The 17,051-nt window shown below is 35.7% G+C and overlaps 1 protein-coding gene across 1 annotated transcript; it reads right to left on the reverse strand.

Moving 5' to 3' along the window:
* Nucleotides 1–598: 598 nt before the first annotated feature.
* Nucleotides 599–16,535, reverse strand: SLC35F5 (solute carrier family 35, member F5). The gene is made up of 13 exons (XM_009877790.1): nucleotides 16,398–16,535; nucleotides 14,564–14,707; nucleotides 12,254–12,316; nucleotides 11,301–11,382; nucleotides 9,829–10,019; nucleotides 8,130–8,211; nucleotides 7,251–7,338; nucleotides 6,635–6,699; nucleotides 6,154–6,258; nucleotides 5,519–5,678; nucleotides 3,801–3,891; nucleotides 1,126–1,280; nucleotides 599–680 (listed from the first exon to the last, which is right to left on the reverse strand). The coding sequence occupies exons 1-13, from the start codon at nucleotides 16,530–16,532 to the stop codon at nucleotides 599–601; spliced, it is 1,443 nt and encodes a 480-aa protein (XP_009876092.1). The 5' UTR covers nucleotides 16,533–16,535.
* Between the last annotated feature and the right edge of the window lie 516 nt (nucleotides 16,536–17,051).

The following is a 17,051-nucleotide window of genomic DNA, read 5'->3' on the forward strand; positions in this document are numbered from 1 at the left end:
GGAGGGGGCTATTTTGCAAACTCCCTTGCTGTTCTCCTCTAGCTTCCCTATGCTTATGACGAGAAATATTTTCCCTAATACTTAATGCAATTTGACAACTTAATTCTTGTCAACCATGAACACGAGGACTCATTCCCATTTTCTAGGCCCATAACGATAAAGCCTGGTCATGTCCTCTAACCTTCCTTAAATGGTTGATGTTTTCCTGAACTGCAGTAGCCCAACCTGAGGTCTCAACACCATTAAGAAGAGTAGAATCACTTCAGATCTCTTCCACATGTATCACACATACCAAGAAGTTGTATGCTTCTTCCAGTTTATTGAATGATTTCCAATTTTTGATGAACACTGTAATACTCTTAAGTAAAAAACTACTTTACATTTCAACACCATTGGCCAAACTGCAGGAAGGCGAGAATAACGCTTAGTAACGAGTAATAATAATTTTGAAGCTACCCTTCAAAACTCAATCCATCAATACACAACAAGATTAACTATGCTCTGTAAAAACGTGTGCTTGCATAATAGAAATGCCATCATGAAAACCAATCCTCACCTTTCTCTGTCCTGTCTGAAGTTTATGAAGCATATCTTTTGTCTAGGAACAGCAACCATCTTCATCTTGTGAAACACTATGCATAGGAATGAGACTTTCACACTGCTCACTTTCTTCTGGCATTCTTAAAAGAAATAAAGTTATTTGTTTATACAGTAATATTAAATTGGTTGTTACTAAATATGCTAGTTGTTCAAACTGCAGCCATTAAAACCGAAGAAGGGCCCCTTAACTTCATCAAGTAAACTCAAGTTTGCACAACTTTTACTACTTATTCCAGGTACAGCAACTGTCATTGAAGCATTAGGACAAAAAAAAAAAAAAAAAACAACTGCGACAGCCACCAGGAAGCTTCTTTTAAAATGTAAACAGACTTCACATCTATTTTCTCAGCATTATATTGATTAATTAATGAATCAGCAACTATTACTATTAAGAAATTAGTACACTTGAATACATCTGAATATAAAATTAGATGGAAATAAATACAAGTACTATGGCTTGTAAAAGAGTATAGGATATTGGAAAGGCTAAAGAAGAGATAGGATTATACTTTGTGACTGCCCTACCTCTGAATTCGATGTTTTCTACAAATGAAGGCAAAAATTCTTCTGATCCCCACCATCACTGGATCCCAGTTGTTATAGTGACATAAGAGAGTTGCAATGAAAAAAGAAAAAAATACAGGTACTGCCCCTGCAAAAAATAACCAGGAAAACTGCACCTGAAATTAAAACACAAACATCATTCACTACATGGTTAAAAAAAAAAATAAAAAATTGTCATATGGTAGTTTCAGTTCCTTTAAACTGGGTGAAATATGACATATTTTTGTAAGTGATTTGGTTGCAATTTCTATAGCCACTGCTACTTCTAATAAATGAGTAACCTTTTTTCACTGACCCTTTCTTTACAACGGAAAATACTATTTGTGCTGTGGATGAAGACTGCTATTTCCAAAGAGTCTCACTCTTACGCCTTAGCTGCCTCACTGGTACCGACACACAAGTCCCCTAGATGCTTCAAAAATTCTGCATATGAGTTCCCACCTGAAATACCTGTGCACCTGCTTATTCACTATAAACATACTGTCACAGAATATACTGCTCTCAAAAACCTAATAAACTGCAATTGTTAGAGCCTTGCATTATCCTCATCTGTTCCCAGTGGGATTTCATAAACAAGTAAGTTAGCGAAATTCCAACAGTCGTTAAAATATTTGGTTGCAATTTCTTGACATTCAGACTCATGTCAGATTATTACAGAATAAAACACTCGGAACGTTCACAAACATGCAGACAGTATAATTACTGTACCACTTGACAGTCACATGAAAACTGCATTTACTCGTATTTTCATCTTTACACTATCAGCCATGTCAGCGGCATTCTTACATAGGTTCCTTTTAAGAAGTAAAATGTGGTGTAAAGATGAGGCTGGCCAGAAGCACAAACGAGAGAGCTTCACGTCGGAAGCTTAAAATTCTCTCAGCCTAAACTAGACACCTGAGGCTTCAGTGGAGCACAATCAGGCTTAGTATATTTTGATGTTCGTGTGACAGAGACATACTTGCACAAATACACTTGTACAAACAACCTGAAAGTCTACAGGAGTTTGCATTTAATTAGGGTCACTCATTTGTGCTTCTAATACTAAAAATTTCTTTAAAAAGAAAAAACTAGACACATGCAACTTGTGTCACCAATAACAAGTGCAAGCCATCCAACAGAGCTTTAAAGATGTTTCTTCTGTTTTAAATGTCTCAATACTGCATGAGAACGTGAAGAATACAGTAATTTTAAAGATCTAGTGTGTTTACCCAGATTAAATAGCCTAGAGATGAAGCTGTTTAGTGAGAATTACAAAAGTATATTCCTTTTTTCAATGTATTACAGAAGAAAGTTTAGATGAATCACTTCAGAAGACAACCTAAGTTTTTTATATATGGATATATGTAACCATACATACACATCTATCTCTCAAAATGTATTTGCACACACACACAAAGTATGTATAGATGCACACATATATACATACAGAAGTCTTATTTTTTGCTACTGGCATTAGCTTATACATAAACCTAATCCCACCTTGCTAAATTGCATTTTTTGGGGAGAAGTCAACAGATTTGTCTTCTTTGTTTTCTTTATAGCTATCATTAGTTATTCACTTTCTATTTATGTCCCAAGTGTGTATCACAGATACTTTAATGGCAACACAAACACAGTTATCTAACTAACAAATGCTTTATTATTGTTGGAGTCACTGCAAGGTTTTGCTGTATTTCCATGTTGAAATATTAAGCTAAAACTAATGCGAAAGATACTCTCTCACACATGCTCATTATACAAATATTTATTCAGGGTCTAACTCTCCTTTCATTTTCCAATTTGACTTCCTCTTTTTTATTTTTATCCTTTTATTTTTCTGCTTTATTTTCCAAAATCCACACTCACATTAAGTCATAGTGAAATACAAGTTGCGTGGCTGCTTTTTTTTTCCTCCCATTTTTACATTCCTGCCACAGGATTTCAGAAGTCAAGAGGTTCTCATTAGAATTTACACATTGCTTGTGAAAATACGCAGCAGCAAAGCTTCGTTTTGGCAGAAAACATCCCAAGTGCAAGACTTGACTAATTTCTTGTGCATTAGTCACAAACAAGTACAAGCCTCAAAGAGACATTCAAATTTAATGATTGAAAATAAGTCACAAGTTGAATCACCACAGATAATCCACAAACCCCACTTGCTTCAGCAAAGCTCCAACTCGGAGAACCCTCAGCTTAAGCTGTGTTTCAGGTACAGGCAGGATTTTTCTTTCTGTACATTTGCATTTGTAATAGCAGAGCTTACAAACTAAACATAACTGCATTTGCTACAAGACCCAAAAGAACCTCAAAGTAGTATAAGTAACAGCACCCAGCAGATAAGACCAACAAACTATTCAAAATTACAGAAGTAGTATTGTATAGTTAGTTTAAAGTTTAGTCAGTTTTGCCCATTTTTATTGGCATTATTCAGCTGAATGACTTAAGTTGCTTCCTAATTCACATAAAGATTTGTCATTTCAGTAAAGAACCTGTACTTCAGTAACAAACTGTATTTAGTCCAATGTACTCACTATTTTCAGCCCAGAAAACACATTACTTGGCACATAATTTTACTCCCCACTTTCTCAAAATAATACCGTCATTTAATTCAAGTAAGTTCTGTTAATCATGCTTAAAACTTAGTAGTACATTACCTTTTGCATGCACATGTCAGCTATTATAGAGAGAGGTATTGTAAGGCTTAGCGCAAGAGTGCCTATCAGTGATGAGGTAAGAAAGCAGCCCCTAAAAGGTAATAAAAGTTATAATAATAATTAAAAAATCATCATCATCATGATCTTATCATCAAGAGGTCTTTAAAAGGCAACTAAAGTAAAACATCAGACTGCAGAAGTCTTTTGCTCAAGTTTAACTGCGAGTCATTGTTTTAATAATAAAAAATTGAGACACCTATAGCTTATCACAAAATCTGTAAAGCTGCATAAAATTCTTATCTAGGCTACTGATGTCTTCTGGAATGAGGTTTAATTCCCATACAAACCACTTCCCGTGTACTGAGTTCACCTAGAAAAATATGCATTTTGTTTCCATTTTTAAATAGTTTAATACCAGCTTATAGCAGTTAAATGTTTTGCCCCCATCTGTTTAATTAAAAAAAAAGGTTACTGATCTCTAGATATCCTACCCTAAAAGAGAACTATTTTCTACAAATAGACAAATTCTTAACCTAAGAGACTCTGCTTTTTAAATTTCACTCAAAAATATACCCTTGAAATCATTCTTTGGAATCTCAGTCAGACTTCTCTGTATTCTACAAGTGGTCTCATCGTATTTCCTAAGCAGGAGCAAAGTCATTAGACTTCCCTAAATTACCAAGTCACAAAAAGCCATTTGACAGAACAGAGTAATATACTCATTAACAGTCACAGAAAACCAACACTTTTTCCCCAAATTCCTTTGCAAGTCAGTTAGCTTGCGAAGGTCTGACTTACTGAATGAAGCTCAAAAAAAAAAAAACCAAACAAAAAAAAAACACCACCAAAAAACCCCCAAACAAACCCCAGAGAACTTTGAAGTGTATGTAAGGCATACCTAAGAGAACGTATGAACACCAGACATCATTGGCATTTTGACATAAACCTAAGGCTCTGTAAATAAAACTTGACTAGCCTGAGTCGTTTTGATACCAAGTCAAGAGCATAATGCCCGATAAAAAACTGCAATTCCCATTTTATGATCGACAAGTCCAAAGTTACCAAGCATAGTGATGCCTGTTAGCAAATACTCATCTATGAAATAGGCTCTTCTACCATAAATAAATAAATTTTAAAAATCGAGCTCTACCCCATTCAAATCAGTAATGCCCACCTACTGAGTCAGCCTCTTATTTCAATGGCATCCAGAGTTTATTTATTCGTTAAGATAAAGGCAATTCCCATCCTTCGCAAATATTGAAAACAGTACCAGCTATGTTTTCTTCTGGCAGTGCAATCAGTTCTGCACACAACTAATTTTAAAGAAGGAAAATCCTGTAAGTTGCAATTTTTGTCTGAATTCTGAAATTTGTTGTTTTACTTACTTTATTGCTTTTTAAAATTAGCTGCTACTCTTAAGCAGGACACTATAACACAGAATTATAGAATGGCCTAGGCTGGAAGGGACCTTAGAGACCGTTTAATCCAACCTCCCTGTCATAGGCAGGGAGGTCTCTCAACTAGATCAGGCAACACATGGGGACCAAACGGGGATGATAGATGTCAGCTTCTAGCTCAAACTGCATAAATGGATAAGAAAAAAAACAAACAAACAAAAACCAAATTCAACATCCAACCAAAATCTACCCAGACAATTTGAAAACAACATTTGAGCACACAGGCTTAAGTGAAATACACGCAAAGCACGGAGTACGTACCACAGCCAGAGGAACTCTGACAGAACTGTTCCGATAAGGCCATTAATGACAATGCACATCCATATCAATTTATTGGGAAACTCAAATGCTTCAAATCCTGTGTAGTGAAGCAGGAAAAACCCCGGCCACAGCAGCAACAGATTAAACAGCCCTACAAAACCTGTGTATAGAAACAGTATTAAGTCAATCACAGTAAAAATCCTTCAATATAACTAAAATCTCAGCTAAACTCTGCTATTTTGACAATGTGCATACATAAAAACAGCAACAAAGTAGGATCTTAAAACTTTCAAAGGAAAGGAATATAAGAAACTTTACCCAAAATTCACAAAAAACTACATCAGATATTTACAGGTTTGAAATTGAAAAAAAAAAAAAAAAACCCAAACAAAAACCCATTGAGTCCAAAGGGGCTGTCTGCATTCCTACAGCTAGCACTATCTTTCATTATTAAACATGTACACATGAAGCAATTCACATAACCAGTCTCTAAAATACTCAAAACCATGGGAACAGGTTTTCTGTACTTCCATGGTTTTTCTGAGCCCCCTTACCACTTACATACAGTGCAGTGGCTGAAAGCAAACAATCACACACTGAATGAAAGCTTTCAATAGAGTTATTTTAAGTCTTACCAAAGAACATTGGTATGTCAAGTTTATCTTCTCTATCTACTTTCCTTTTTATCATTACTATATACACAGCATACAGCATCGCTCCTGCAAGAGACCAAAGGGAACCTGTAAAGATAAAAAAAAAAAACAAAAGAAACAACCCTCACTCAACACATGCCAAGCATGTTATCCACATGAGGATCAATTCTCCTAAACATTCACCTGCTATAGAACTGTCAGAGATAAATTACTACAGAATCCATTATGGAAAAAATGGAGAAAGCTCAAAAATGTAAGTATTTTCTCAATTAAGCTATACACATGGAGGGGGCGGAGGTTGGGAAAAATCATCCTCTATGTCCAGTTTGAGATGTTGAAACTGAAAAGCTAGAGTGTGAAATATTATACAAAGAAGAAATACATATATTTTGCCATATGACCTATGGAGATGGTACTCATCACTGCATATTCTAGGATAAAAAAAAATAAAATAAGTAAATACCTATTGTATCTTTTCCAGCAGATTTCTCAGATCCAGAAAGGTTAACAAGCACCACACCACCAATGCTAACAAAAAAGAAGAAAGGCAAAATGCTCCATAAATCCAAGAACATTTTTTACAAAGACAGGAAAAAAGGGGAGGAAAAAGGTAAAATTACAGTTCTATATATAGGTATTTTTAGTTACTCAAACCTCACTTTTGGAGAAAAATGCCACCAAGTTCTCTATTACTAAGCAAAAACCAAACAAACCCTACTTTAACTTCCCCGAACAAAGTACCAGGCATTTAATGAAAGAGGCTGACAACACTTCTTCCCATCTACACAAAAATAAAGAAACCATAATTCAATAAGAACATAAGTTCACATAGTTCCAACAGAAATCTGATTAATCTAATTTTCTACAGGAGCATAACATTAAGTAATTGATCATGTATTAAGCATTTTAAAAAAAGCCACCTTAATTCACTTGCTCAATTTATTTGTGAAATAAGATTTTTTTTTTAAATGTTACAAATAGTTCATCCATTGTCACAGATAATCTAAGTACCGTAGGTATAGCTGTCCTCTCACTGAATCAGGGATTTTGTGACCAAATGTTCCATCCCATTATCTTACCTTAAAATCACAGCTAGTAACTTGGACAGTGTAAATCTATCTCCACTGTTACTGGGAAAGACTGCAGCTAGGATTAAAGTAAAAAGCCCTGCAAAAGAAATTAAGAAGAATTTATACAACCAAATTTTGCTACTAGCTTGCTCAGAAAACTGCTCAGATGTTTTCCTCTTCATATTTCATATACTTGTTGTAACTACTTGATCTTAGCATTCTTGATCAGAACTACTACAAAACTAACACCTTCTGATGTGAATCCTCACAAGAACAAATACATGGTCAACTTTAAGAAAGGCTAGACATACTAAGAAAACAAACTTTAATAAACCTGAAGTCACTGAAAAAAAAAAAAAATCACTTATTTGTGCTTTTAAAATTGATTTTAAAAACCAACAAAAGTTACTCCTCAAAATATGGACTGTCACATAATTTAGATATTTTAAAGCTTATATTAGAATCTTACATAAAACCTGTAAGGTGATACACATAATGTTCAGGTGGTTTAGGTTCTTTACCCCCAAAATCCTTTTTTGTTTTTTAAAGCAGTAATTAGCAAGACAATTTTACTCTGAATTCTATCTATTTTGATATAAAGTTTCCTTCAAACCTATTGCACTCCCAACATATCTCTTCAATACACAAACATAAACACAGAAGTACACACACACGAACTTGAAAAGCAGAAAGCAAAGGAATCGCCAAGATAGCCTAAACTCCTGCAATTAAATAATTAAATTTTTAAATGCACATATGCAATGGCTTTAAGCCTCACTACTTCCTCCAAACTGCAGGTAAATTATTACACAAATCCATTACAAACAAAAAGATTTTTATGCTATAAACAGCCTTACAATGCACAGTTGGTGTGTAAATAAAACTTACCAGAGGTTGAGGACAAGATATTAACTATGGCAACTTGGGTATCTGACAGAGCTTCTTGGTAAGAGAAATTTGCCAAGAACCACTGGGGAAAAAGAAAAATAATTTGGCGATTATATGGAAAGTAACCACAGAGTTTACATTTCTCAGTGCAATAAAATCCTACTTAAATGGAAAACAACAAATATTTATCCAGAAATAAAATCAGAGCACGATTTTTACCTCAAAAAGAGTTCTAACTTCTATTAAAGTGGCAGGTACACTAACAGAGGCAAAATTAGAACTGACCCAAAACAATCACATTCAACTACATGTTTAATAATGAAACAACATATTTAAGAACTTACAAATAATTAAATAATTAGATTGATATTATATCTATTCTATAATAACTACAGGTACTTTTAACTTCTTTTGCAAGTGCTTCAAAATAACTGCATAAGGGCTGCAAAGAAATTTCAGAGATATGGGACATCGGTCAGCTTAATGTATGTTTTCTAGAGAAAACTGGCTCACATCTCTACCCTAAAAAAAACCCAGCATTGCTTACATTCAATGCCTCAAAAATATTTTGGAATCATTCATGTCTCTTAATTCCTCCAAAAAGGAATAAAATAGCATGTGTTTTACCATTTCTTGCCTGAGATCTCAATAAAATCTCAGATCTTAATGGGAGTTACCACTCTCTGAAGTCTTAGGTGGAAATACAGTCCAAGAAGAAATACGTATACATGCTAGTATTAGCAGCACCCATGAACAGCATAGACAGGCTTTGTTTTGAACATGAGGACTCTACACTAGGAAACCTGCATGTGTATATATATATAAATATAGTCAGACACACAAAATTTAAATAATTTTTTTAAAAAGTTATTTCATCCATCAAAAATCACTAATGAGTAGTCTATCATCCTCTTGCTGCTGTGTGCACATTATTTATGCACACACACAGAAAATTACATCACCATTTTCCAGTCCATGACTCAACATCACTAATTTTTTTTATTATTACCTTTTTCCCTCCCTTTTTTTTAATTCAAATGTTTGAAGAGTACTACTTCCTGAGGAAAAGCTGTGGTGCGTCCACACTACATAAAACCTCTTCAGCAGAATCAGCGAAGCACTGACGTGCTCTCTGCATTTGTACTGTCTCTCCAGAAATGATGCCACCGTTACCTCTCTCTCTACCTTGAACCGAGGTGTGATGCAGAAACACCAACAACCAGCAGATTCCTAAGTAAATCTTTCAGGCTGCAACGGAGCTGAAGGACAATTAACTATCTTCTCCTCAGAGTACGGGAGGGCACGATGACACAGTGAGGACAGGACTCTTTCTGTGATGGCCCAGAAAGAAGTCACAGTGACATTTACTCACTTCAGTCTCACTGTGGCCATTAACAGCCCATATATGTATAATCCCAGATTTTGCTGCATCAAACATACCGAACACTGGGCAACACTGCACAGAAGCTTGGTGTATCTTACAACTGACCTTATAGTCAGCTACACACCCAGAACGCCTTTTTATTATCCTCCCTTTAAGAGCTGCACCTTCATGCCGAGCACATAAGGAAAGTTTTATTACCTGTATTACAAAAAATGAGGCATAAAGAATACAAGTCACCTCAATGCTGTTTCACTATTATTATAAATGTTTTAACTGCATCTATACTTAATTTTTCTGAAAGAACGGCACACATACCACAAAGCAAAAGAAAAAGCTAATTTTTGCTACTTGAGTTGCAGTGAGTTTTCCAACAGTTTTTAATATGGATTCCTGCTCCTTAACTGTTGGATATGACATGCGAGACAACTTTGCTTCCAATGCATGGCTCGATGGCAGCTGTCGAATCTCCATAATATTACTGAATCTTACACGAGGTTTTTTGGGAGCTTAAAAAGAAAAGAGAAGATAAATAAGAAAAAAAGTAAAAAAGGAAGTTGTATATTATCATTAAACTTTTTTCAAGCCAACACAAGATGCACATAAAACTATGATGTTCTAATCACACATAACAAGTTTTTATCCAAATAAAGAGACATGCCATTACTTTTAAACTACCATTGTGCTGACAAAGCACAATTACTCTTTTCCATCAGTACAGCTGTCCACCCACAAAAATCTCACTGACAAGCACTCTCTCTCCTCTCTGTTAAAAAAAAACTACACAGGGTAACAGCAGATTTTTTAGGTAGGAATTACTCTGTATTGATAAATATTACATGTAAGAATTTCTTGAATTGTTTAATATTCAACAGCCAAAAACTGCACATAACTATTCCTGACTGCAAGAACAGTGTTTCATTCAAAGGATGGGAGTGTCCAAGAGACCTCAATGCTTAGCAGAGATCATAAGGTCACTTGCTCATTTGAAATCCACCCTCTAACTAATCTTGCAAACCAAGATCAGCTTTTATTCGTAAGGCTATTGTAAGCACCATTAGTTTCCTGGGTGAAGAAAACATTACATGCAACATACAAACATTAGCCTAATTCAATATGAAACAATACCTAATTTTCTGAAGAAGTAATGGGAAAAGCTCTAGCACAAACACCCCTGAAGTGACTGGTGCAGGTTATCGAAGGACAGCAGAGTCTACTCAAGCGGTTCTTAACATGTGTCACATAGAAATTAACAGATTATAAGCAGGGACTCTTTTGCTGAGGATCAGATAATTGGATTCTTTGACAGCCAACTCTTCTAAAGTTGTCTGGGACAGTTAGGCCTGTTTCAGCTACTATCACAAGATAGTGAGGCTTAAATAAAATCAGAATGCACATAGACTGTTAAAATTCTTACTTTGACTGCTTTGCTCCTGCTCTAAATAGGACAATAGCTTGTTTTTCCAGAGGCTGACTCACTGCTGCTGGTCATACAAGCCCAGAAGGAAAGAATCACAAGTACTGAACCCAGTTGGTCCCTTGAGATAAACATAGGCTGGATCTGTAGTGACCAAGAAAGGTAAACTGAACGATAGGCCTATGTTTTCTCTACCTGAAAGTAAATATATGAGACTGCAATTCATGCAATGAGAGATTTAAGGTAAGGGAATTAAAAAAGGGGGAAAATAAAAAGAGGCAAGTCCTGCAACACAATAGCAGTTACCCCAAAGAGAAAAATCATTCCTTCACCAAAGGACTAGCATTTCAGCATTCCAAAAGTCTTTACTCACTTTTCTCTGCATCACTATTATTACTGCCATTTTTTTCAGCTGGCAAATCATGAAACTTTACAGGAACATATAAAGGTTCACTCTGAAATGAATTGGTATAAGTAAAAATACAGTTAAGCAGGATATTTAAATTACAAGCAGCAGAACTAATTTAGCAAATTAGAAAATCAAATAGAGAAAAGCTTGGTGAATATTAAGAGAATTAGCTTTAACAGAGTATTTTTGCACACAGTGGATAGTCTTGTCAAAAATGTTCACACATCATCTATACTTTATGCTAAACATTTGGTAAGATGTAGTACTCAAAAATAACTGTGTGCTTTCACATGTACCCTCATGAACATGAAAATCATCCTCAGAAAATTCACACCTACTAAGTAAAAAAATAATTCCTCAAAATTAGACATTTAATCAGATCTATAGCTTCTGTCCAAATGATAAGGTAGAAACATAAAATACAGAATAGATATAAAAAAATGGGAACACCAGCACAGATATTTGATTCAGTAAACACCAGTCATTCCATCCAGTGGACGGAAGTTCGTTTCTCTTTCAAAATGCAATGCAGGATCACAGCATACAAGATGCTTCATTAACTGAATGATTCCGTTACAGATTTTAGTCTTGAAAATTGTTTGGCTTTACCATTAGATCTCCACATTTTGCTTTGGCAACGACCCAGCTGAATACGTAAAGGCTTTCTTTGTACAACATAAATATTTCTTTCAAAAACTACAGCAGAAACATTCAAGCAAAGTGTTTTACTGAGCTGAGAATCTGTATCTCTCTTAAGTCATGTCATTATTTGCAGCACTTATTAGTAACATATAAGTTACTAATCCTCTTTGCTAAAAACTACTACATTTAAGACCACCCTATTTTAAAAACAGTAAGTCAGAGTAACGGTGTCCTGTTGCTGTAAAGCACTGACCTTCACAAATCAAGGCACTTACCAGAGAACTGTTTACAGTGTTATCTGTTGTACAAGCAGCAAAATAACCTTCAGCATCTGCAAACTAATTACAGAACCTTAAATATAATAATCTATCAAGGAAGAGTTATTACTCAAAAATTTTGGTTACTAATATGTTTTTAATGTTTTCTTCCCCACAATTCTATCACAATTCCCCTTCTCCCTCCCCAATAAGTAAGAGGGCTTACAAGTTAGACAAATACTTTTAGTAACTCCATGTACCTCTTCGAGAAGCTCACTGAGTTCAATCACTCATGTACCAGGCTGTCAGAAAGCTAAAACTTGTAAAGCTCAGTCTTCACAAGATATGCTTCAATCAATTAATGCGTATGTATTAACAAGAAGCCTCGCGTTTCCTCATTTTATTAAGGCAAAGTTTCTTTGCATAAAAACCTGGAACTCTGCTTCAGTTTTAGCAAGACTTAAATCAGGATGAGATCACACATCATTTTTTTTCTTGTCTTCTGCATCTTAACAAGTGCTACTAACCCTGTTCCCCAATCTGCAGCTTGCCGTTCTATCAAGCTGGTAAGAAATCTATTAAACAGAGCCTCTAATGTGGAAGAAAGCTTAAAAATAAGATATGAGTGTTTACCTAAGCAATCATTACTGAAATAAAAATCTATAAATGTATTACTTTTGTTCCAGATTAATAAAAACAGGTATTTTAAAAGCACCTGTATTTATTATACAGTTAAATATTTAACTAAACTCCTCAGGGGAAAAAATAAAAAATTTAAAAAGTAAAAAAAAGCTGCCTAACTTGACACTACAGTTCTGCCTCTGCACTGTTCTTTTGAAATAAGCTACAATCAAAAGTAATAACTACTTCTCACAAATTATTTAAAAGATTACTTTTTATAGGATTAGAGAGGAAAAATACTAAGATTCCAGTAGTAGTGCAGAAATGAGTAAGAGTGATCAATCTGTCACATTCTGCGTGTAAGTTCATATTATCTCTTTCTTTGACACAGCACTGCACGAGATGCAGTTGGTCAATATAACCACTACATTTTGCACTAGGCAAGAGCCCCTTATTCTACTCATCTGCTCAGATTAATAAAATATGGTCAGCATAATTACTCTATACAACTAAACATCCTTTAGCATTTTCATATTCCTGATTTCAGACAGAAAAGAACCTGTAAATTTTCTTTCCTTGTTATCTTAGAAGATCCTGGACAGCATCAAGTCTAACAGATGCCACACTATGCACAGACAAGTTGTATTAAGAGGCTGACGCAGCAAAAATATTTCAAGGTATAAGCCAGCTCTGAATTTCTATGTGTTTAACATAAGATTTCTTTTAAAAAAAAAAACAAACAAACCCAAAAGTTTAGCTTTTTGAGGGTTTGAGTGGCTTTTTCTTTTTTAAAAACTAAAAATCATTTGGCCTAATGTCATGTAACACGTCAACTTAAGTATGTTACACCTACAACTGTCACTACCAACGAAGTCTAATATATCCAGAAGAACCAAAGTCAGTTCCTTTTGTATAAGCTATTTTCTGTAAAGACATGTTGATTAGCAGCGTGTTCTTGGATCACATTTATTTTAATGTGAGACTGGTATCAGGCCAAATGCCTTACTGCTTCCTGAGTCCTGCCGTTCAGCATTCCAAATCGCTGGCACAGAACAAGGGCTCTATCTAGCACAATTTCCTTGGAAAAAAAAGCACATTTCAACAATAATTTTACTCTAGCACAAACTATGCTTAGTTCTCGAATAGGCAACAGGTGACTTTTGTACAAAGGCTATAAAAATACAGTATTAACAACAACAAAAACAAAAGTCTACCACCTTTCCTAAATATAACTTTAAAAACCTCAAAACCTCTTTGCAAACAGTTCACAGTTCTGTCACAGACTAAAAGAGTCAGTAACAAAAACCAACTACAAAGTTCATATACTGATTCCATTGGTTACAGATGCTGGGGAAGTAAAAGGGAATCAAAAGCCAACAGTGGTGAGGCTCAAAGGTTCTTAAAAATTACCCTCTGCAACTGTGCAGAATAAAACGCCAGGTTAGATGGGCCAATGGTCCAGCCCAGTAGAGCATTTCTTACGACTCCTGACACGTTTCATACTGTTTTTCCTTTCTTTTCTTCCTCTCACAAGACTACCATTATAATTGCCATGTCTTCCTGCACTGTGATTTAGTTTATAACTGCTTTTCTGAAAGCACAATTTCACAAATATGTAAGTTTTGCTTTTCTCTAGTCCCTACTTTTAAGTTTTTTCTGTACAAACTTCAACAAATATCAAAACATTTACAGAGTTAAAATACTTACAAAAGCTGCATGTCTTCCACGAAAGCCACGAGTACACTGCTGCCTCCACGGTTTCCAAACAATAAATCCCAAGAGGTATAGAACAAACATGGATGTTTTTGCAAATGTACTGAAAAAAGGTTTGTTGTACTTTGTAAAAACATACTGTGGAAAGAAAATAATTGCAGTATCCAAAATTACCAATTAGGCGAGAAATCACAAAATGAACGAGCAGGTTTAAGTATACAGTCCAGAAGAGCCTGGTTCCCAAAACCACAGTGCTGCGAGTATCAGCACGTATGACCAAAAGACACAGGTGGTCCTGCCTACTCTGGGGGATCTTCTCCCAGGTCATCTTAAAGGTAATGAGCCATTTCATAAGATACAATGCCAAGAGAAAAAAGCTGCTTATTACTTATATCTAATCCATCAACATATTAATATATTGCTGAACTCAAACACGACTCAAGAAACATCTACATACAAATATTTTCTAAAGGGAAGACCATCTTTTATAAGCAAATTACAGAAGACTACTTCAAGTAAATTTCAGTATCAATTGCAACAACTCATTGGAATATTATATTAATAGGATGTTAAACACAAGTATTTTTAAACAGTTTCAAAACCAATATAGAACATAACTTAATGATAGCTCAGAAACCTGAATTTCACAAGAAATTAAAAACTCAGATTCCATTGCTAAAATTCTGTTTAAGTCCTAAAACTTAAAACGAAGCAAATACCAGATCAGTTTCCAGCTGGTGAATATATGAACTAGATTATGACAAACTTGCCTTAAACTCCATGACCTGAGCCCTAGACTTCTACATGTTCTGAACTATCGCCTACCACAGCACCTAGCCTGCCATGTTAAAGCTCATTTACTACTTCCTGGGAAACATACGTGCATTATTTTTATCAATAGGGCAATAAGCAAAGAAAAGTCCCTAATTATAGTACATCATTATGAGCTTATATTGTTTAATTTTAAAATCATCAACAGCATCTTCTGTCTGGAAAGCAACAGCCACCAAGTTGAGCTTGGTTGTAACTGTTAGCAGATACAGGTTAGTTCACTAACCCAAAGGATATCATCTTCCCTGTACTGATTAGGTGGTTAAACATTACACACTAGAGCACTCACAGAGTGAGCGACCATGTCTTGCAGCCCAGAAGGCCAATCGCGTCCCGGGCTGCATCAAAAGCAGCGTGGCCAGCAGATCGAGAGAGGTGATCCTGCCACTCTACTCTCACCCGGTGCGACCCTACTTGGAGTACTGCGTCCAGCTCTGGAGCCCTGCACACAAGAAGGACATAGACCTGTTGGAGCAGATCCAGAGAAGGCCACAAAAATGATCAAAGCGCTGGAGCCCCTCTCCTATGAGGACAGGCTGAGAGAGTTGCAATTGTTCAGCCTGGAGAAGGGAAGGCTCTGGGGAGACCTTAGCACAGCCTTCCAGTACCTGAAGGGGCTACAGGAAAGCTGGGAAGGGACTGTTTGCAAGGGCGTGTAGTGACAGGACAAGGGGCAATGGTTTTAAACTAGAGCAGGAGAGATTTAGACTAGATATCTGGAAGAAGTTCTTTACGATGAGGGTGGTGAAACACTGGCACAGGTTGCCTAGAGAGGTGGTGGAGGCTCCATCCCTGGAGACATTCAAGGTCAGGCTTGATGAGGCTCTGAGCAACCTGAGCTAGTTAAAGATGACCCTGCTCACTGCTGGGGGGTTGGACTAGATGACCTTCAAAGGTCCCTTCCAACCCAACACATCCAATAACACTATGCTTCTTGTATGTCTTTCTCTTAAACAGGCTTTTACTTTCCTTTTAAGATGCATGGAGCAATACTTACAGAAGTGAGTTCTGAAGAGGCAACCCATATCACATCGACAAGGAGAAGAATGACAATTCCTAGAGCCATTCGCCTACGCTGAGTGGATGAACTGCTCTGGGAGCTCATTCGATTCATTATAAAAACCCACACCATTTGTAACCTATTCAAGACTGATAAAGAAATAAAAGCCAAAACATTACAATCAGTGGAAAAAAATAAACTAAACCAACTACAACAACCAACCACACAGCAAAGCCACCCATACTCTGAGGGCAAATGTTTCAGATATATATATATGAAATGGTCCCAATGAGCAAGGAAATATACTCTCATGTTTGTTAAAAAGCAGATCTTTGACATTTCTGGCAATTGATTATACATGTACTTGAACTAAAGAAAAAAAAAATTACATCTATATTTGGTAATTTATGAAATACAGGCAAGCATCAATCCTAATGCAAATCTATCAAACTAAGAGTACACATACAATATACGCCTATTAAAAAAAACCTTCATAAACTAAAAATCTGAAAGTTATTTCGATTGCGCCCTGGCATGTTACACACAAAATATGAAGTGTTCTTAATTGATTGTTCCTGATAAATTAAAACTACAGCAATAAACTAGCTTTAAGCTTGTGATCTACTCCAAAAGTCATCCAGACTCGCCAGA

This window comes from Apaloderma vittatum, unplaced genomic scaffold (assembly GCF_000703405.1).
Source record: "Apaloderma vittatum isolate BGI_N311 unplaced genomic scaffold, ASM70340v1 scaffold26951, whole genome shotgun sequence".
Classification (NCBI taxonomy): domain Eukaryota; kingdom Metazoa; phylum Chordata; class Aves; order Trogoniformes; family Trogonidae; genus Apaloderma; species Apaloderma vittatum.